Source organism: Oncorhynchus mykiss, chromosome 18 (assembly GCF_057628025.1).
Source record: "Oncorhynchus mykiss isolate SJ-2025 chromosome 18, ASM5762802v1, whole genome shotgun sequence".
Classification (NCBI taxonomy): Eukaryota; Metazoa; Chordata; class Actinopteri; order Salmoniformes; family Salmonidae; genus Oncorhynchus; species Oncorhynchus mykiss.
The window spans coordinates 21,503,847-21,527,441 of record NC_143039.1 but is presented as its reverse complement, the minus strand read 5'-3'; the positions used below and the strand labels follow the sequence as shown (position 1 = coordinate 21,527,441).

At 42.8% G+C, this 23,595-nt stretch overlaps 2 protein-coding genes across 2 annotated transcripts in view; one reads left to right on the top strand and one right to left on the bottom strand.

Moving 5' to 3' along the window:
* LOC110495487 (filamin A-interacting protein 1-like) overlaps window positions 1-23,595 on the bottom strand; it is an 86,402-nt gene that overhangs the window by 12,479 nt on the left and 50,328 nt on the right. The gene's annotated exons all lie outside the window — the stretch shown is intronic.
* LOC110495488 (uncharacterized) overlaps window positions 22,238-23,595 on the top strand; it is a 70,457-nt gene continuing 69,099 nt past the window's right edge. Inside the window, exon 1 of the mRNA XM_090207717.1 lies at window positions 22,238-22,393. Within this exon, the coding sequence (XP_090063843.1) occupies window positions 22,358-22,393 (36 nt within the window). The 5' untranslated portion in view covers window positions 22,238-22,357. The remainder of the gene's footprint in view (window positions 22,394-23,595) is intronic.

The following is a 23,595-nucleotide window of genomic DNA, read 5'->3' as shown; positions in this document are numbered from 1 at the left end:
TCCCGTATCGGTTCAATGTCCCTATTGTCGTCGGACAGAACATCAGCTGTTCGCAGAAACAATGGAGTTCACAGCATCAGCACGAACGTAACATGACATCAGTCATCCTCGTTAGGAGGAAACACTGGGACATTTCCTGTCCCAAAATCCTCTAAATCAGATGTCACAGCTTCACAATGGGCGCCAAAGCTTGGTTACCAAGCTGTAGGAAACGAGGAAATACTGCCAAGACAATATAGAATAGAGATGTCCATGGAAGGCCAGAGAGCAAGGAGCCAAACAACCCCCTCCCTCCTTGTTAGTGGTTTGAAAATGGCAGCAACCACAATGAAACAAATACGTCATTTGACACGGTGCGATCCAGTTTCATGAGAACATTTTGTGGTGATAACCCAGATTATACAACGGACCGAAGAACCAAATACTGATTACATTTCACTATGTCATGATCTTTCTAGAATTTTTGTAACAATTTGTTTGTTCTTGACGTAAACACATTCCTTCATTTAGAAAGCCCAATTACGGTTTGTCTATTTCTGAATCTGTACATTTCCAACACATCCTAGACAGAGTGCTCCCAATCCCAGATGTTCTTCATTGAACATGAAAGTTGGCCACACAAACATTTTCTCTATGTGAAGCATCTGCCAAATTATAAATAGTGGAAAAACAAATCCCTGTTTTATGTAATGTCTTGGTACATGAGTCTTCCTCTGATACTCCGAAATGGAATGTAGAGTATTATGAATCAGCTAGATTGAGAGAAAATGTGTGGTTTCAGAGAACATTTCCCATGAACACACAATCTTAGAGCTACATGTGTATCCACGGCTCCCATAGTGTGTTGTCCTGTGTTGTCTATGACATTTTTGTATATACAGTACATGATTTGTAAAGAATTAATTTAGGTATTTTAAAGGTAAAGGTCTTTATCAGGCCTTTGTAAGACATGATTGGTTCAAGTGACCTTCTCTTGAGACTTGCCAAGTGAATAAAACCAATGTTTCAAGCCACAAGTTCTATACCATATAGGAAGAACCACCATGACCCACCATTTGGGAATCAAACCGTGCCCCGAGATGACAAATGGACTCTCTTCCTTCTGTGAGTGCTGTAGGAGTATGCAGATTGTTAGTGCTGTAGGAGTATGCAGACTGTTAGTGCTGTAGGAGTATGCAGACTGTTAGTGCTGTAGGAGTATGCAGACTGTTAGTGCTGTAGGAGTATGCAGATTGTTAGTGCTGTAGGAGTATGCAGATTGTTAGTGCTGTGGGAGTATGCAGATTGTTAGTGCTGTGGGAGTATGCAGACTGTTAGTGCTGTGGGAGTATGCAGATTGTTAGTGCTGTAGGAGTATGCAGACTGTTAGTGCTGTGGGAGTATGCAGATTGTTAGTGCTGTAGGAGTATGCAGATTGTTAGTGCTGTAGGAGTATGCAGATTGTTAGTGCTGTGGGAGTATGCAGACTGTTAGTGCTGTGGGAGTATGCAGATTGTTAGTGCTGTAGTAGTATGCAGATTGTTAGTGCTGTAGGAGTATGCAGACTGTTCGTGCTGTGGGAGTATGCAGACTGTTAGTGCTGTAGGAGTATGCAGACTGTTAGTGCTGTGGGAGTATGCAGATTGTTAGTGCTGTAGGAGTATGCAGACTGTTAGTGCTGTGGGAGTATGCAGATTGTTAGTGCTGTAGGAGTATGCAGATTGTTAGTGCTGTAGGAGTATGCAGATTGTTAGTGCTGTAGGAGTATGCAGACTGTTAGTGCTGTAGGAGTATGCAGATTGTTAGTGCTGTAGGAGTATGCAGACTGTTAGTGCTGTAGGAGTATGCAGATTGTTAGTGCTGTAGGAGTATGCAGATTGTTAGTGCTGTAGGAGTATGCAGACTGTTAGTGCTGTAGGAGTATGCAGATTGTTAGTGCTGTGGGAGTATGCAGACTGTTAGTGCTGTAGGAGTATGCAGACTGTTAGTGCTGTGGGAGTATGCAGACTGTTAGTGCTGTGGGAGTATGCAGATTGTTAGTGCTGTGGGAGTATGCAGATTGTTAGTGCTGTAGGAGTATGCAGACTGTTAGTGCTGTAGGAGTATGCAGACTGTTAGTGCTGTGGGAGTATGCAGACTGTTAGTGCTGTAGGAGTATGCAGATTGTTAGTGCTGTGGGAGTATGCAGATTGTTAGTGCTGTGGGAGTATGCAGATTGTTAGTGCTGTGGGAGTATGCAGATTGTTAGTGCTGTAGGAGTATGCAGATTGTTAGTGCTGTGGGAGTATGCAGACTGTTAGTGCTGTGGGAGTATGCAGATTGTTAGTGCTGTAGGAGTATGCAGATTGTTAGTGCTGTAGGAGTATGCAGACTGTTAGTGCTGTAGGAGTATGCAGACTGTTAGTGCTGTGGGAGTATGCAGACTGTTAGTGCTATGGGAGTATTCAGATTGTTAGTGCTGTAGGAGTATGCAGATTGTTAGTGCTGTGGGAGTATGCAGACTGTTAGTGCTGTGGGAGTATGCAGATTGTTAGTGCTGTGGGAGTATGCAGATTGTTAGTGCTGTGGGAGTATGCAGATTGTTAGTGCTGTAGGAGTATGCAGACTGTTAGTGCTGTGGGAGTATGCAGACTGTTAGTGCTGTAGGAGTATGCAGACTGTTAGTGCTGTGGGAGTATGCAGACTGTTAGTGCTGTAGGAGTATGCAGACTGTTAGTGCTGTGGGAGTATGCAGACTGTTAGTGCTGTAGGAGTATGCAGACTGTTAGTGCTGTGGGAGTATGCAGACTGTTAGTGCTGTAGGAGTATGCAGACTGTTAGTGCTATGGGAGTATGCAGATTGTTAGTGCTGTGGGAGTATGCAGATTGTTAGTGCTGTGGGAGTATGCAGACTGTTAGTGCTGTAGGAGTATGCAGACTGTTAGTGCTGTAGGAGTATGCAGATTGTTACTGCTGTAGGAGTATGCAGATTGTTAGTGCTGTGGGAGTATGCAGATTGTTAGTGCTATGGGAGTATGCAGATTGTTAGTGCTGTAGAAGTATGCAGACTGTTAGTGCTATGGGAGTATGCAGATTGTTAGTGCTGTAGGAGTATGCAGATTGTTAGTGCTATGGGAGTATGCAGATTGTTAGTGCTGTAGGAGTATGCAGACTGTTAGTGCTATGGGAGTATGCAGATTGTTAGTGCTGTGGGAGTATGCAGATTGTTAGTGCTGTGGGAGTATGCAGATTGTTAGTGCTGTAGGAGTATGCAGTTGTTAGTGCTGTGGGAGTATGCAGATTGTTAGTGCTGTAGGAGTATGCAGATTGTTAGTGCTGTGGGAGTATGCAGATTGTTAGTGCTGTAGGAGTATGCAGACTGTTAGTGCTGTAGGAGTATGCAGACTGTTAGTGCTGTGGGAGTATGCAGACTGTTCGTGCTGTGGGAGTATGCAGATTGTTAGTGCTGTGGGAGTATGCAGACTGTTAGTGCTGTAGGAGTATGCAGACTGTTAGTGCTGTAGGAGTATGCAGATTGTTAGTGCTGTGGGAGTATGCAGACTGTTAGTGCTGTGGGAGTATGCAGATTGTTAGTGCTGTGGGAGTATGCAGACTGTTAGTGCTGTAGGAGTATGCAGACTGTTAGTGCTGTAGGAGTATGCAGACTGTTAGTGCTGTGGGAGTATGCAGACTGTTAGTGCTGTAGGAGTATGCAGACTGTTAGTGCTGTGGGAGTATGCAGACTGTTAGTGCTGTAGGAGTATGCAGACTGTTAGTGCTGTGGGAGTATGCAGATTGTTAGTGCTGTAGGAGTATGCAGACTGTTAGTGCTGTAGGAGTATGCAGATTGTTAGTGCTGTGGGAGTATGCAGACTGTTAGTGCTGTAGGAGTATGCAGACTGTTAGTGCTGTGGGAGTATGCAGACTGAGACACATGTTTGCGTAATACTCAATCCATGCCTGGGGCCTGAGTACCTGACACATATGACATCACTAGTCCCTTAATCAAATCCGTGTGACTACTATGTTCTGTCTGTCTGTCTGTCTGTCTGTCTGTCTGTCTGTCTGTCACGGCAGTTGGAATTAAAAAGCTCAAATTTGGACTCATCAGACCAAAGCACAGATTTCCACCGGTCTAATGTCCATTGCTCATGTTTCTTGGCCCAAGCAAGTCTCTTCTTATTGGTGTCCTTTAGTAGTGGCTTCTTTGCAGCAATTCGACCATGAAGGCCTGATTCATGCAGTCTCCTCTGAACAACTGATGTTGAGATGTGTCTGTTACTTGAACTCTGTGAAGCATTTATTTGGGCTGCAATTTCTGAGGCTGGTAACTCTGATGAACTTATCCTCTGAAGCAGAGTTAACTCTGTGTCTTCCTTTCCTGTGGCGGTCCTCATGAGAGTCAGTTTCATCATAGCGCTTGATAGTTTTTGCGACTGCACTTGAAGAAACTTTCAAAGTTCTTGAAATTTTCCGGAGTGACTGATTTCAAGTCTTAAAGTTCATGTCTTCTGTATACCACCCTTAACTTGTCACAACACAACTGATTGGCATTAAGACGCATTAAGACGGAAAGAAATTCCACAAATTAACTTTTAAAAAGGCACACCTGTTATTTGAAATGCATTCCAGGTGACTACCTCATGAAGCTGGTTGAGAGAATGCTAAGAGTGTGCAAAGCTGTCATCAAGGCAAAGCGAGGCTACTTTGAAGAATCTCAAATATAAAACACTTTTTTTGCTTACTACATGATTCCATGTGTGTTATTTCATAGTTTTGATGTCTTCACTATTATTCTACAATGTAGAAAATAGTCTGTGTGTGTGTGTGTGTGTGTGTGTGTGTGTGTGTGTGTGTGTGTGTGTGTGTGTGTGTGTGTGCGTGTGAATGTTCGCATCAAATCAAATTTGATTTGTCACATACACATGGTTAGCAGATGTTAATGCGAGTGTAGCGAAATGCTTGTGCTTCTAGTTCCGACAATGCAGTAATAACCAACGAGTAATCTAACTAACAATTCCAAAACTACTGTCTTATACACAGTGTAAGGGGATAAAGAATATGTACATAAAGATATTTGAATGAGTGATGGTACAGAACGGCATAGGCAAGATGCAGTAGATGGTATCGAGTACAGCATATACATATGAGATGAGTATGTAAACAAAGTGGCATAGTTTAAAGTGGCTAGTGATACATGTATTACATAAAGATGCAGTAGATGATATAGAGTACAGTATATACGTAGACATATGAGATGAATAAAGTAGGGTATGTAAACATTATATTAAGTAGCATTGTTTAAAGTGGCTAGTGATATATTTTACACCAATTCCCATTATTAAAGTGGCTGGAGTTGAGTCAGTGTGTTGGCAGCAGCCACTCAATGTTAGTGGTGGCTGTTTAACAGTCTGATGGTTTTGAGATAGAAGCTGTTTTTCAGTCTCTCGGTCCCAGCTTTGATGCACCTGTACTGACCTCGCCTTCTGGATGATAGCGGGGTGAACAGGCAGTGGCTCGGGTGGTTGTTGTCCTTGATGATCTTTATGGCCTTCCTGTGACATCGGGTGGTGTAGGTGTCCTGGAGGGCAGGTAGTTTTCCCCCGGTGATGCGTTGTGCAGACCTCACTACCCTCTGGAGAGCCTTGCGGTTGTGGGCGGAGCAGTTGCCGTACCAGGCGGTGATACAGCCCGACAGGATGCTCTCGATTGTGCATCTGTAGAAGTTTGTGAGTGCTTTTGGTGACAAGCCAAATTTCTTCAGCCTCCTGAGGTTGAGGAGGCACTGCTGCGCCTTCTTCACGATGCTGTCTGTGTGGGTGGACCAATTCAGTTTGTCTGTGATGTGTACGCCGAGGAACTTAAAACTTACTACCCTCTCCACTACTGTTCCATCGATGTGGATAGGGGGTGTTCCCTCTGCTGTTTCCTGAAGTCCACAATCATCTCCTTCGTTTTGTTGACGTTGAGTGTGAGGTTATTTTCCTGACACCACACTCCGAGGGCCCTCACCTCCTCCCTGTAGGCCGTCTCGTCGTTGTTGGTAATCAAGCCTACCACTGTTGTGTCGTCCGCAAACTTGATGATTGAGTTGGAGGCGTGCGTGGCCACGCAGTCGTGGGTGAACAGGGAGTACAGGAGAGGGCTCAGAACACACCCTTGTGGGGCCCCAGTGTTGAGGATCAGCGGGGTGGAGATGTTGTTACCTACCCTCACCACCTGGGGGCGGCCCGTCAGGAAGTCCAGTACCCAGTTGCACAGGGCGGGGTCGAGACCCAGGGTCTCGAGCTTGATGACGAGTTTGGAGGGTACTATGGTGTTAAATGCTGAGCTGTAGTTGATGAACAGCATTCTCACATAGGTATTCCTCTTGTCCAGATGGGTTAGGGCAGTGTGCAGTGTGGTTGAGATTGCATCGTCTGTGGACCTATTTGGGTGGTAAGCAAATTGGAGTGGGTCTAGGGTGTCAGGTAGGGTGGAGGTGATATGGTCCTTGACTAGTCTCTCAAAGCACTTCATGATAAAGGAAGTGAATCGTTTAGCTCAGTTACCTTAGCTTTCTTGGGAACAGGAACAATGGTGGCCCTCTTGAAGCATGTGGGAACAGCAGACTGGGATAGGGATTGATTGAATATGTCCGTAAACACACCAGCCAGCTGGTCTGCGCATGCTCTGAGGGCGCGGCTGGGGATGCCGTCTGGGCCTGCAGCCTTGCGAGGGTTAACACGTTTAAATGTTTTACTCACCTCGGCTGCAGTGAAGGAGAGTCCTCAAAGCGGACAATACAGTGCCACTGACACGGCCCGCAACCAAAACATGCGGACTCTCCTTCACTGCAGCCGAGGTGAGTAAAACATTTAAACATTAGAGTGTGTGTGTGTGCATGTGAATGCTCGCATTAGTGTATGTGTGTATATGTGTGTGTGTGTGTGTGTGTGTGTGTGTGTGTGTGTGTGTCTGTTGCAATTTCTGGGTGCAGGTAGCTGATAATAATTACCTCTCAAGTGTTTGGACTGATGCTGCTACTCTGGAGTGCTTTGGAGGAGGATGTTTCCAATGGCTGTTTCACAGGAAGCACAGTGGATTTCAAAGCCTGGGTCCTGGGGCCATTACAGACATAGGTCCTGAGACCTGGGGCCATTAAAAGGTCCTGGGGCAGTTACGGACAGAGGTCCTGGGGCCATTACAGACAGAGGGCCTGGGGTCATTACATACAGAGATCCTGGGGCCTGGGTTCATTACAGACAGAGGTCCTGGGGCCTGGGGCCATTACAAACAGAGGTCCTGGAGTCATTACAGACAGAGGTCCTGGGGTCATTACAGACAGAGGTCCTGGGGTCATTACAGACAGACGTCCTAGGGCCATTACAGACAGACGTCCTAGGGCCATTACAGACATACGTCCTGGTCCTCTACATACAGATTAGTGAGGATCTGGCAGGAATAATAAGCCTTCCCTGCATCCCAAATGTCACCCTATTCCCTATAAAGCACAGTGCCCTTGTCAAAAGTAGTGCACTTTATAAGGAATACACACTACAGATGGGCATGCCCCAAGTGTGGTCAGTCGGTTGAAGAGCACTTCAGCCACTAAGCAGCTAGGGCATCCTATGAGAGTACACTGCAGGGGAAAACACACTACTTAGGCTACATAACATGCTATTTTCCTATAGCTCTGGCTGGCCACGGTCTCTACTCCCTATCCTCAGCCAGTGATTAGCGCAGTGTCTGCTTTGCTCTGGCTTCTTAAACTGTATAGGAAGCACGGGAGCGATAAACAGACATTACTAACAGATCTGGGTCTGCCTGGGCGATCCTTAGATCCAGATCAGCTGTGTCTAACTAGTTGCTTGATCGAATCCCCGAGCTGACAAGGTAAAAATCTTTTGTTCTGCCCCTGAACAAGGCAGTTAACCCACTGTTCCTAGGTCGTCATTGTAAATAATAATTTCCTCTTATCTGAATTTTCTAGTTAAATAAAGGATAAACATTTAAATATATATTATTAATCCTTGGCCATATCCTCCTGGATTATCAGGAATCTCAGGTTATCACAGATCTAGGATCAGATTACACAACCCTAAATCCCAACCTTAACAATAAAGAGCATGAAATGCAGTTCCCTCAGAAAGTATTCATACCCATTGACAAATTCCACATTTCGTTGTTAGTCTGAATTCAAAATGGATTTAAAAAAAATACATATATATATATATATATATATATATATATATATATATATATATATATATATATATATATATAATCACCCATCTACACACCCCATTGGCAAAGTGAAAACATGTTTTTTGACATTTATGCACAATTAATGAAAATGAAATACAGAAATATCTAATTTACATATAGTGCCAGTCAAAAGTTGACACACCTACTCATTCCAGGGTTTTTCTTTATTTTTACTATTTTCTACATTGCAGAATAATAGTGAAGACATCAAAACTATGAAATAACACACATGGAATCATGTAGTAATCAAAACACTGTTAAAGAAATTAAAATATATTTTATATTTGAGATTCTTCAAAGTAGCCACCCTTTGCCTTGAGCTTTGCACACTCTTGGCATTCTCTCAACCAGCTTCATGAGGTAGTCACCTGGAATGTGTTTCAATTAACAGGTGATCCTCGTTAAAAGTTCATTTGTGGAATTTCTTTCCTTCTTAATGCGTTTGAGCCAATCAGTTGTGTTGTCATAAGGTAGGGGTGGCATACAGAAGATGGTCCTATTTGGTAAAATACCAAGTCCATATTATGGTAAGAACAGCTCAAATAAGCAAAGAGAAACGACAGTCCATAATTACATTAAGACATGAATGTCAGTCAATGCTGAAAATTTCAAGAACTTTGAAAGTTTCTTCCAATGCAGTCAAAACAACTATAAAGCGCTATGATGAAACTGTCTCTCATGAGGACCGCCACAGGAAAGGAAGACCCAGAGTTAACTCTGCTGTAGAGGATAAGTTCATTAGAGTTACCAGCCTCAGAAATTACAGCCCAAATAAATGCTTCACAGAGTTCCAGTAGCAGACATCTCAACATCAACTGTTCAGAGGAGACTGCGTGAATCAGGCCTTCATGGTCGAATTGCTGCAAAGAAACCACTACTAAAGGACACTACTAAGAGGAAGAGACTTGCTTGGGCCAAGAAACACAAGCAATGGACATTAGACTGGTGGAAATCTGTGCTTTGGTCTGATGAGTCCAAATGTGAGCTTTTTGATTCCAACTGCCGTGTCTTTGTGAGACGCAGAGTAGGTGAACGGATGATCTCCGCATGTGTGGTTCCCACCGTGAAGCATGGAGGAAGAGGTGGGATGGTGCTTTGCTGGTGACACTGGAATTTATTTAGAATTCAAGGCACACTTAACCAGCATGGCTACCACAGCATTCTGCAGCGATACACCATCCCAACTGGTTTGCGCTTAGTGGGACTATCATTTGTTTTTCAACAGGACAATGACCCAACACACCTCCAGGCTGTGTAAAGGCTATTTGACCAAGAAGGACAGTGATGGAGTGCTGCATCAGATGACCTGGCCTCCACAATCACCCGACCTCAACCCAATTGAGTTGGACCGCAGAGTGAAGGAAAAGCAGCCAACAAGTGCTCAGCATATGTGGGAACTCCTTCAAGACTGTTGGAAAAGCATTCCATGTGAAGCTGGTTGAGAGAATGCCAAGAGTGTGCAAAGCTATCATCAAGGCAAACGGTGGAAGAATCTAAAATATTTAATTTGTTTAACACTTTTTTGGTTACTACATAATTCTATGTGTTATTTCATAGTTTTGATGTCTTCACTATTATAGTAAAAATATTGTAAAAAAATTTGTAAAAATAAAGAAAAACCCTTGAATGAGTAGGCGTGTCCAAACTTTTGAATAGTACGGTAAGTGTAATGGTCGTCGGTGGAAGAAGGTGAGGACCAAAGCGCAGCGTGGTAAGTGTTCATATATTTTATTTAAGTAATAGAACACTGAACAAAACAATAAACGACCAACGAACAGTCCCGTAAGATGAATGACAAAAAACACTAAACAGGAAAATAATCACCCACAACTCAAAAGTGAAACCAGGCTACCTAAGTATGGTTCTCAATCAGGGACAACGATTGACAGCTGCCTCTGATTGAGAACCATACCAGGCCAAACACAGAAATCCCAAATCATAGAAAAAAGAACATAGACAACCCACCCAACTCACGCCCTGACCATACTAAAACAAAGACATAACAAAAGAACTAAGGTCAGAACGTGACAGTACTCAATACATGTTAGAATCATCTTTGGCAGCAATTACAGCCATGAGTCTTTCTGGGTAAGTCTCTAAGAGTTTTGCACACCTGGATTGCACAATATTTACACTATTATTTTTTAAATTCTTCAAGCTCTGTCAAGTTGGCTGTTGATCATTGTTAGACAGCCAATTGTAAGTCTTGCCATAGATTTTCAAGTTTATTTAACTCAAAACTAGGCCACTCAGGAACATTCAATGTCGTCTGCATAAGCAACTCCAGTGTATATTTGGCCATTTGTTTTAGGTTATTGTCCTGCTTAAAGGTACATTTCTCTGTCAGTGTCTGATGGAAAGCAGACTAAACCAGGTTTTCCTCTAGGATTTTGCCTTTGCTTAGCTCCATTCTGTTTCTTTTTATCCTAAAAAAAATGCCTTAGTCCTTGCCGATGACAAAATACCCATAACATGATGCAGCCACCATCATGCTTGAAAACATGAAGAGTGGTACTCAGTGATGTGTTGTGCTGGATTTGCCCCAAACATAAGGCTTTGTATTCAGGACATAAAGTAAATTTCTTTGCCAAAATGTTTGCAGTTTTACTTTAGTGCCTTCTTATTTTGTACAGGCTTCCTTCTTTTCACTCTGTCATTTAGGTTCGTATTGTGGAGTAACTACAATGTTGTTGATCCATCCACAGTTTTCTCCAATCACAGCCATTAAACTGTAACTGTTTTAAAGTCAACATTGGCCTCATGGTAGAATCCCTGAGCGGTTTCCTACTTCTCCGTGAACTGAGGTAGGAAGGTCACATGTATATTTGTAGTGACTGAGTGCATTGATACACCATACAAAGTGTAATTAATAACTTCACCATTCCCAAAAGGGATAACCAATGTCTGTTTTTTTACCCATCTACCAATAAGTGGCTTTATTCATGAAAACCTCCCTGGTCTTTGTGGTTGAATCTGTGTTTGAAATTCACTGCTTCACTGAGGGACCTTACAGATAATTGTATGTGTGGACTACAGAGATGAAGTAATCATTCATAAATCATGTTAAACACTATTATAGCACACAGAGTGAGTCCATGCAACTTATGTTCAAATCCCCGAGCTGACAAGGTACAAATCTGTCGTTCTGCCCCTGAACAGGCAGTTAACCCACTGTTCCTAGGCCGTCATTGAAAATAAGAATTTGTTCTTAACTGACTTAGTTGAATAAAGGTAAAATAAAAAAAATAAAAATGTGACTTGTTAAGAACATTTTTAGCCCTGAACTTATTTAGGCTTGTCATAACAAAGGGGTTGAATACTTATTGACTCAAGACATTTCAGCTTTTCATGTTTAATTAATGAATCATGTTTAAAAATTGTGTATTGTGTGTACCAAAAAACCTCAATGTAATCCACTTTAAATACAGGCTGTAACACAACAAAATGTTGAAAGAGTCAAGGAGTGTGTGTACTTTCCGAAGGCACTGTAGATCAGACTCTGGACCAGCACCTGCTACCATACACATGGTATAAAGGCTCTGATCATAAACGTATATGTTGTGTATCAACCTGCATTATTTAATAGTAGTCATGTATCACTCCAGAGACTTGTATTCCAGTCATCTTTCATTCGCTCCAGATGGTAACTTCTATATGTCTGATATATGGAGATGACCTGCTCCTGAACCTCAATGTCTTTCCCTGGCTGTCCTATCCACAGGAACATGAACCCAGGACTGATATGCTAGGCCTAGCTACTGTAGGTAGAACGATAATTCAGTAAACCTCAAATATGCTGTTGCTAAGCGTTAAATCACTGGTTGCCTTTGTTATTTACGGTTTGGGAAAAGGTGCTAAGGAGGGGAAGCTACTATTTAACTTGTACAGCCACTCCCTTCCACCCCTACTGCTGTTCTAAATGTCTAGTGTTCCTTCCAGCAAGGTCCCAGCTTGAAACAATACAGGGCTAGGATTAGTGCAATTAACATACCTGCACTTCAAAGTCGAAAAACACCGGAGCTGCGTTAGATTACAGCTAACATAAGCAACACTTGTTAAACGCAAGCGACCGGGGGCTGCAGCTGTAGCCTGGCACTAAAGTTGTTCTTAATATAGATATATCCGTCATTTCCCTCTGCACACATCATCTATAAACAGTGTTCAGTGATTATATACAGCGGAAATGGTTTCCTAATCCATGGTTTCATTATTTTGCGATGCAACGGTGGAAGAATCCACAGGCTATGTCCCCACTTAGGAAGTAAATATGCCCCCCGTGACACAACTTCATTGCGTAGCTATTTCAAAACAACCCTGGACCGTGGGGACACTTCTGTCTCTTCTCTGGAAACAATTCTATAATTAGATTTAAACATGACTTGTTCTACAGAAGAAGTAACCAGCATTAGAGCAAGACTTTTACTTTAATCAGACACCCAAGAGAGAGCCAGGTCTCAAGAAAACAACCCTATTCTACTGTACATCTGTTATGACCCCGACAAGGTGGGGTCAGATTGTGGGCTGTTTCCCATGAATAGGCCTCTGATGGCACATTAAGGCACGTCAATGACAACCAAGGGATCGCTACAGCATCACTTCACATGCTTTATTACAGGACTTGTCCACTCCCTAATCCTCCCTAGACCCTGCCTTATCATTCAGCTGGCTAGTCAGGGTTTCCGTTACAGCAAGCCAACCAACTGCTAGCTGGAGCTCTGGGTTGAACCCACTGGCCTAGACAACAGATAAAGATGTGAGTCTGTGTGTTGACCAGGAATGTAAATGATGGTGATTGGGGCTTTAGGCGTGACACTGGAATTTACTTAGCAGAGACTCTTGACGGCAGATGACAGATTTCTTCTGTGGTGTGTGTGTATATATGTGTGTGTTTAGGTTGAGATTGTGGCTCATTGTGTCTGACTGAGAATGACATCATCCCCCGTCCTGGAGCTTCCATAAGGGATGAGAGGAAGGAGAGATGGGAGGATGGGAGGATAGGAGGGATAGGAGGGATAGGAGGATGGGAGGAGGGCTGTGGTTTGGGATCCTGGTTAGTTGGAGAGAGTTCACTCTATTGTCTAGCTGCTTCCTGTCCAGGCAGCTCAGCTCTCGTTGAGTGTCGGAAACACCCCCATCACCACGGCCATTATCTCTCCCTCATTGAATTGATCAAGCTTTCCTCAGCATGAGGCCTGTAGGCCTGATAAACAAGGCATGGTGGACGTCACTACTACAGGCCCATGTCAGGGACTGGCTGACATAGACTTAGTGTTGACTTTAAATTAAATGAGAGCTTCCCTTGCACTCAACTCACACGGCCCATGTTGATGCCGTCATCGTCTGGGCCAAGAGTGTTCTCACCTCAGCGACAAGACACAACAGATGGTTTGGATCTGTCTGAACCCTTGGGGTCTCTACAGTGGGACATCTTGGAGAGATGAGAGAGAGAATTGTAGAGTGGCCAAACTAGCCCAGCCCAGCCTAGGCCATCTGGCCCCTCCCAAGTGTGAAGGAAGACGTATAGAGGAAGACTTTTAGGTTTGATATAAAGGTCAGCCATTGAGCCTAGAGCAGAGTTACCATAGTTAAGTTAATGCACGTTGTCTACAAACAGTGATACCCACAATTTCAAATAGGATGTTCAAGTTTGGACACTTCTATGGTGCGGCGGTGCCAAACGGAACCGAGCCAAAACTTTACCGGCAGTCACAGAGCCTAAAAGCTACATCAGATTTGGTCTTTGTTATTTTGGGTAATCATAAAACTGCCAGTAATACATGGGAGCTTGAAACGTGAGATCATTATGTTCTTTGTTTTAACAATGAGTGTGCTTTAAAATATGAGGTCATACTATACTTATATTAAATTAGAGATCCAGGCACAGTGTTTATGCACAGGGTTTTATTATCATGTGCTTGCTTGTCCATATTGTTCCTACCTTCTCTCTAGCTACATACTGAACGTTTATGAGTATTGAAAAAAACCATTCCCTGCTGTCATCCTGAGGATATAGAACAGGGAGGAGCAGGTGGAGGAGGAATGATGTGTAATGTCCTCAGTCTAACCCTACACTTGTAAATATGATGATAATGTCTTGGTATGTGTGGTGCTAACTTGTTGCCGTGGTTAAAACTACATCTGGATCCCAAGTTGCAGAAGTACTGTAGTATCTATGGTACATGGTAACAACAAACGTTACAATAGTGTTCTCTACGTTTCAGTTTACGGGCCTACATTTTGTGTCGATTGGAAGCATTTTCTTATGACTTGAGGGAGGCTGAAAAATTGAATACAAGAAACACAAAAAAGTAACTAAAGACTGTAAACCCCTTGATATAACACCACTTCAACCAGCAGCATCCCTGATAGTGACTAACAGTGTCAGAACCTGACTTGTGTTCAGCCTCCTCACTCTGACATTGATCCTCTCCAGTTCACTCTCTCACTAAGCCAACTCTATGGCCTCTTCAACTCACTAGACTCCTGCATGAACTTCTTTTGAGCCCACCCCCCCCCCTAAAAGGCACCTCTTTTATTACCAGAGGATTACCTGGGGGGTGACCCCCACACATTTATCTCCAGATATTGGCTCCCTTTGCTCTTGCTGCTTGATACAGTCTGCCAATATGTTTTTCTGTGGAGGGAGAGAAAAGTAAAGTAAGGGGGGAGTTAATGGTACTGTAGATATCTGATCCTGTTCACTTCCCCCTGGCCTCATGTGCCGTTGCTGTATCCTTTAATGTTACACAAATTGCCCTCTCAGGTTTCTCTAAACCTGTGGTAAACTGTACCCCTCCGAAACGCTCATAACATCAAGAGAATAATATGAGATCTGCATCAAACACCGACATAATACGATAATCACACACAGTATGTTGCTTATTCGTTCATGTAGAAAGATAGAATGGCTGAGGGTAGAACAGGTACTTGATTATTCACTTGAAATGGTTGCTCAAAAGCAGTTGTGCCAAGGACGGATTTGCTAACCACCATTTTGTAATTAGATTATGTTTCTGGGGGGGATGTTGTTTTTCTATAGTGCTGCAGTTGATGGAAGTAGTCTTTCGAGTTGTGTGGCCTTTAAAACTACTATAATTAGCCGCTCCAGCCATTGGGCCTGCTGTATTCTTGTTCAAATTGACTGAGAACTGGTCAAGTCTCTGGATTCCTGTCGTAAAAAGCCTGGATTTTGTTTTATGTTGAGCCATGGGTATTCACACGATTTGAATTACGTTTCTGTAATGTTCCCCAAGAAGCTTGGTGGGCTTGTAAAATGTTAACGTGTTTTAATTTAGTGCTTTTACACCTTGTCCAAGTGGCTTTTGTGAACAACTTACATTAGTCTGGTTGTCTTGTATTGTGTGTCGTTGTGTTGCCATCGCAAGTGTTGCATTTTTCAGTTTTTGCTACAGAGACGAGTTTTGCCATTTTGAATATGGACGGATTTCACAATCGTCTTCATTCCTATGACCTTTAGAATAAATGGAAAAGGTCTTCATCAGTCTTAACACACACCTGCATTGGGCCAGGCCAGGAGAAAAGGAGGGAGACATTTCAGACAACTACAGAGTTTCTTATTTCCCTGGTTGAAACATCTCATCAAAGCCTCCAAGGTGCATTGTGACAGGGTTGTCCCTGTGACAGTTCTTCATTGTTTCCTGCCAAACACCAAGTCTAGTTTTACAGTTTGGTTTCTATATCATGACTTGACATCCAACCACCTTCAGTCTCGATAAGTTCTCCCAAGGCTTCAGGATATGGCCTTGAATTAATCTCTCCCATTTTAACCACAAACTATTAATCTGTCCCATTGTAACCACAAACTATTAATCTGTCCCATTGTAACCACAAACTATTTATCTGTCCCATTGTAACCACAAACTATTCATCTGTCCCATTGTAACCACAAACTATTCATCTGTCCCATTGTAACCACAAACTATTCATCTGTCCCATTGTAACCACAAACTATTCATCTGTCCCATTGTAACCACAAACTATTCATCTGTCCTATTGTAACCACAAACTATTCATCTGTCCCATTGTAACCACAAACTATTCATCTGTCCCATTGTAACCACAAACTATTCATCTGTCCCATTGTAACCACAAACTATTCATCTGTCCCATTGTAACCACAAACTATTCATCTGTCCCATTGTAACCACAAACTATTCATCTGTCCCATTGTAACCACAAACTATTCATCTGTCCCATTGTAACCACAAACTATTCATCTGTCCCATTGTAACCACAAACTATTCATCTGTCCCATTGTAACCACAAACTATTAATCTGTCCCATTGTAACCACAAACTATTCATCTGTCCCATTGTAACCACAAACTATTCATCTGTCCCATTGTAACCACAAACTGTTCATCTGTCCCATTGTAACCACAAACTATTCATCTGTCCCATTGTAACCACAAACTCAACCCCTTGTCTCAGTTTCAGCCAGTCTATTCTTCTTGGACTTGCTACATTTGAAAGTCGACACTTGTAAATTCCCTGTGTTAGTGAGGGTGGGTGGGGACATGTTAGATAACAGTTATTAGCAGACTGACCTAGCTTGCCTCTAACAAAGGGCTGCATTCACACCAAACAAGTAAACAAACTTGATGGCGGACCGTGTCGAGTCTGCGTCAGCAGCCGAATTCCCGTCAAGGAAAAGTAAATTGAACCTCCATCCCCATAAATGTTAGTAATGAACAGTTACCACCTCAAAATTAGCCGTTTCCTAACTCTTTGCGCGAGTTACGAGGTCGACTTTAGATTTTACACAAAGTTAATAAAACTGCGTTTACACACAGTGTGTACACCACATTACCTTCCATGTTGATGGGAGAGCCCCATAAATAATAGCAGATACAAATCCAACTCTGACTCATTGAGGACGTAACACAACATGGTCTTGGAACGTTGCTCCTGGTATATGGTGAACGTTGCTCCTGGTATATGGTGAACGTTGCTCCTGGTATATGGTGAACGTTGCTCCTGGTATATGGTGAACGTTGCTCCTGGTATATGGTGAACGTTGCTCCTGGTAAATGGTGAACGTTGCTCCTGGTATATGGTGAACGTTGCTCCTGGTATATGGTGAACGTTGCTCCTAGTATATGGTGAACGTTGCTCCTGGTATATGGTGAACGTTGCTCCTAGTATATGGTGAACGTTGCTCCTGGTATATGGTGAACGTTGCTCCTAGTATATGGTGAACGTTGCTCCTGGTATATGGTGAACGTTGCTCCTAGTATATGGTGAACGTTGCTCCTGGTATATGGTGAATGCTCACGTTTACATCTGTGGAATAGAAGTATGTCCAATGATCTGAAGTAAAACAAATCAAATCACATTTTATTTGTCACACGCGCCGAATACAACAGTGAAATGCTTACTTAAAAGCCCTTACCTCTATTTTCTTAAAACTGCATTGTTGGTTAAGAAAATCTTTACTAAATAAACTAAAGTAAAAAAATGAAATAAAAGTAACACAATAAAATAACAATGATGATATACAGGGTCAATGTGGGGGGGTAGAGGTTAGTCCAGGTAATTTGTACATGTAGGTAGGGGTATGGCTTAGAATTCATTGGTGTTTGTAACAATACAGAGTTGTATTTTTTATTTTTTTTTGTATTTAACTAGGCAAGTTCGTTAAGAACAAATTCTTATTTACAATGATGGCCTACACCGGCCAAACCCGGACGACACTAGGCCAATTGTGCGCGGCCCTATGGGACTCCCAATCACCGTCGGTTGTGTTACAGCCTGGAATCGAACTAGAGTGTCTGTAGTGACGCCTCAAGCAGTGCCTTAGACCGCTGTGCCAATCAAAATTAAGCAACACACAGCACTTGACATAAACCATTAGACCTTACATCAGGGGCAAGTCATGTCACAGAGAAGCCCCTTAACTCTGGTTGTTCTGAGCGATCCAGCCCCCTGGCTTGTACAAAACATGTTCGTGTCTCTTTTGGCATGTGTTGTTACTGACTGCTGAATGTCATTTGACATCACAGAACACAGAATGACACAAGATTGCAAATATAATTCCTCCGAAATGATTTGCATGAAATGCCACTGTGATTACGGTCAGATGCCATCAAAACACAAAGAATGTTTGTTTGCCACATCCCAGTTTGAATGAAACGTTTTCACAATTCAGCCAGACAGAGAGAGAGCCGTCCGGCCCGGAGAATGGAGAATGCATTCACCTCGACAAGAGATTTCAACTGGCAGCTCTGGGCTCCTTTCCCCCCATAATTCACTCACTATCTTGACACCATGTTGGCGGGAGAGAATGAGCAGCTCCAGCACATTGTACAGACAGACACAGCTGCTGCTGCCAGCCTCAGAGACGTCATGTTCAAGTCTACGTCCAAAAGGGCACCCTTTTCCCGTTATAGTGCGGTATACTTGGGACCAGGGTCCATAGGGCTCTGGTCATAATTAGTGCACTATATAGGGAATGGGGTGCCATTTGGGACGCAACAACCTTCAAGCTGTCAGTCGCTTCCTTCCAGCCTGACAATATGAAAAGAACTTCCTTTACCCGTGTCGTGCCAGCCATAATTTAAGAGGTACTGTGTAGGCTATCCACTCAAACAACTGCTACAGAGAGAGAGAAATCAGATCGCTGGTAAAAGTATCCTCAACATGTAATTCCTGGCATTTTTGCTCCTCTGTTGTAAATGAAGACTCGTCTTTACTCATCAGATTCAATGGAGGCAGAACATGGGGAAGACATTTCAGGCTTACTGGTGTGTTAACTGCTAGATTTCCTTCCCAAAGTTCCATTTACTTTTTGGAATACCTCTGGGGGAGTGGAATGAAACCCTAATAGCTGGACACACTTACGCAAGGGAGGAATCCATTTATACAAGGGACAGTGACACAAACCTGGCAAATCATAACTGGGCTTAAATTCCCTGAAAGTTGGAGAGTTTTATACAGTACATCAAAATGCAGGAGGATAGGAGTGGGAGGCATCGTTCATTATGCAAAGCACTGATGTGCTTAATCATCCAAAGTAATACACTCTCTCTCTTTCTCTGTCTCACAGGGGGAAAATAGGAGCTGAGAGTAGAGAGTATGTACTCTGTGGTCTGCCAGGCTAATCACTGCATTCTGTCAGAGATATGTAATCACACGACGCCATACAATGACGGCTCCCGGACCTAATAGGCCCACACATTTACAGAGGTAACGGAGAAACGTCTGACAGCTCTGCACACTGAGAAAAGCACTTACATGTCGTAAAACGGGCCTTTAATCATTATGTCCAAGGTTTTAGTTATAGTTCACCTCCTAGACACATTACTGGTTGAGGTTCAGCTAGGTACTGTACTGTGGTAAAAATATGGCCATCATTATAGATCTTGTGTATTGAGTACAGTGCACTAAAACTGTCCATTAGTTGTGCAGTGGGTTTTTTAACAGGCGTTCTCATCACACTATGTAACCTGGTGGGATCTGCTTCAGTTCTATTAGAGGCAGACCTTAGTGGATCACACGGATCAAAGCGTTGGTCGTGAATTAGCGTGAATTATTATGTGGATTATAATTAAATTGACATTTTTTGTAGGGGTTGATGCATTTTTCTTAAGGGAAAATCAAGTCTGAAATTTCAAAGTGCAAATTACAAACTTTAGAATCCTTTTTAAACGTCCCCTGGTTTAGGTTTTAGGTTTGATTTATTCACACCAAAGAAAAGAAGTGAAAGACAAAACAGTAGAGATAAAACAAAACGGGTAAAAACGGTGTGCAGGTGAGGTATGAAGCCCAAAAGGGCTTATATGAAAACCACACCATAACTTTAAGTACAGCAAAAAAAGTTTGCAACAGGGTGATCAAATGAACTGTAAAGACAGAAAAGAAGAGAGAGAAGTGGATTTCCCCTTAGGTTCCATATTTAGTTGAGTTTGTAGCTTCAGCCACCTCAAGAGGATACGTTTCTACCTGAATACACACTGTATCATGTGAACTGCCATAAAACATATATACAGGCATTTCAAGTTCACACAAGAAAGTATTCAGAGAGGAAGTCATAAAACAAACCACATTAACTACAATAATCGTCTAACAAGTCTGGTTAGTAGGTATGGTCTTTTCGTACGAAAAAAAGCAGTATTCTTGTGAATGAGAGTTTTCAGAGGATGAATCGTAAGGACACTGACACAACTCTCACACTTGCAGAAATTCTGAATACACTGAATCACTTAAGCCAAAATTTCCTCAGTCCCTATTTCCCAGTAGTGGAAGGTCAAAGATGTACTGACACAACCGGAGCCGAGTTCCAGCCCGTTTTGTTTGGACAAAGCACATCGAGGGGAGTCTGTGTCATCTGTATGTTTAGAAGGAGTTGGTGAATATGTCATAGCTGTGTGATGATTCTGGACCTCACCACAGTTCCTGTGGTTGGGCCTTAGAGCACACTACTACACACATTTCAAACAATGTCTCCCCTTCAGACATGGAAAACAAAGTCATTGAGAGTTTGCTTACTGCAAGTGTGTGTGTGTCTCTGCTCTTCTCCTTTCCAAGTCCATGACCTCTATGTTTGCAACTCTTTCCACATCAAAAAGCAGAGATAAACGATCATAACATTTTTTACATTCCAATTAAAGATGGTTTCAAGTTTCTTTTATCTTATTCCTTGCTGGGGATAAACATTTTGCTGGCAAGTCACAACATTCTGTCATGTTTTCTCTATACCTTCAGCCCTACACTGAAATTACAAACAGGAATGTACAGCATGCGTAAGTGTAGCAAAGCATCCTGGGAGCCGTGGCAATACAGGTGTGCTATTCCTTAATTAAAGTCATGACCAACTGTTAAGAGTCTAGGCTGGATGCTCTTTAATCTAATTGGTCAGCAACAGATGATTCATCACTCTGCTGCCTCTAGTAGTTAATGAGAGAGTAATAGCATCTAAAATAGATAGTCAAGATGTGACAGGGGATCCTGCTTGTGCCTGTACCAGTAACAGCTGGATGATAACTTCTTAAAACATAGTCCTGGACATTTGTAGTCGATCCTACCCTGAAGGTGTAGTCATACTGAGAGAGGTATGCTGTTCCTGCTCATACATTATAATGGAAGCAGATCAAAACGCCCCAATGTTCTATCTTCGAGAACTGAGAAGGACATGCGTCCCAAATGTACCCTATTCCCTATATAGTGCACTACTTTTGACCAGAGCCCATTATGGGGTCCTGGTCAAAAGTAGTACCCTACATAGGGAACAGGGTGCCATTTGGGATGCAGGTAATAATAAGCATCACAAGGAATGATGGAATGGCAGTGGAATGTTCCAGATGCACCTGAATGATGTAATCATGACAGGGTCAGTGGACCGGCACACTGAGCCCCTGTGTGTGAGATGGGACTGTAGAGATGTAGAGAGAGAACACCTATCCATCTTACTATGCTGTCAAACCAATGACCAGAGCGCTACTTTTTCATGAGAAACAGCATTTCTGTCTAAAGGTATAGTCACCCACTAACAAGAAAATAAAAACATCCAGATTTGCATATTAACATATTAGTCAACAAAATTAACCTTTCACCTTTCAAACCCAAAAGAGACAGAGTGAGCTGAAGTGCCTCGGTGCCGTACATTACACACGTGTTGAAGTCATGTTTCAGGCAACATCTGCTGATGGTTAGAGTGCTCAGTGCTACTCTGCTCTCACACCCCACTACTGCCACACACAAACACACTGTACACTGTAGTGAGGTCCTCAGGCCTGGACATGGCTCGATAGCCAATTAATCAGAGGGGGCTGCTTGACCTCTATCAACCACCCCAAACCCTCTCTCCCCCTTAACTCCCAGATTAACATGCTATATGAGCATTCCAGGACCAGGAAGGGTCACCCAACAGTTGGAGGCTCAGTGCCAAAATAAAGAGGGAGAAAGAGACAATGAGAAATGAAATGAGAAAGAGAGGAGGAAATGTAGGGAGAGAGAGCGAGAGAGAGAGGAGAGAGAAGAGAGAAGGGGAGCTCTGGTGTCTCGTCTGTTCTTAAATCCCTACACATAGCCCTCGTAGTATGTAATCACACTCGCTGCTTGCCAGCAGGGTCCAGAAAGGAAATGACTGCATCCAGCGAAAATGCATCATACAACAATGGATTAACGGGCATGAAATGAAAAACTGGTGCTGCGCAGTGCTCTTCAAACGGGTGAGCTATGGCCAAGCTTTAGTGCTGAGATCACAGAGGCTATTGTCGCTCTCTTCAGACCAGTGATAATTGGTTTGTCCATCTACATTCTGTGTGTTCTTGCTGTTTTGTGTTTCTGCCCCCTGTGATTATTTTTGGGAATGGCTGTCTTCAGAACAGAAGCTGCCACACGACGTATCAGGTCCTGAAATGGGACGACTACTACAGTTACAGTATCTATTGAAATTGTTTTTTGCTGTAGACATCCAAGACAGTCGAAGAGAATGTTTCCATTTTGAGCAAAAAGGTTTATGATGGTTCAAAGAAGCCTTTTTACCCCCTGGTTCATGTCCATGTTTGGTCCAAATGGTAAACACAAGACAAGAAAGCAACACACATGACAGTCTGTGTACGTGCTGGTGGGCTGTTGAATGCCAATACCAAGTGACTCTACTGTTTCTTTGTCCAGGTCCAACTTTATTTAGTGATTTTGTTTGGCTTGAATAAACACTGTTCGTCATACATGCTACTTATTAAGTATTAAATGACACAGTCTTAATGGAACATAGCCCTTCAGTAATCTTAAGGGTTGCTGACTCTCTAGACATTTGATAGTTTGTAACAGCATAGGATAATATCAGAATTACCCAGAATTTAGCCATGTAAAAATAATGAGGATAGTCTAGACCAGGTATTCCCAAACGGGGGTTCCGCGCAATGCCCCCGGGTTTACGCCAAATACAAATGTGTTTCACATTTTTATTAAATTAGAATTGAAAACTCTTCACATTTTCAAACAGTCCATTTGTATTTTCCAACGGGGCTATACATTTGATTGAGGTTTTTTTCTCACCTGAGTAGCCTCGTTTCACTGCCAAAAATAAAATTAAACCATCTCGTGTTCAGCGAAATAACAACACAATGTCAAATACAGGTAGCCTAGTCAAATAATGAACATCCAATCACATGAACCGCTAGTCTCTCGCGGGAATTCCACTATTTAGCCAAACGTAGCTGCTGCTCATTCTGTTTGCTCGAAAATGGATAAATGGTTAAAAAAGTAAGGCCTGCGTCCATAGAGACACATACCAGCTCTACTAGTAGTACTGCTACTACCAGCAGAACTACACCTGCACCTGTTGACGACACAAGTTGTTCTGCTTCCACGAGCACATCCAAAGCTAGCATCAGTAATTCTATATTTGTTGTTAGCCCAGCTAGCA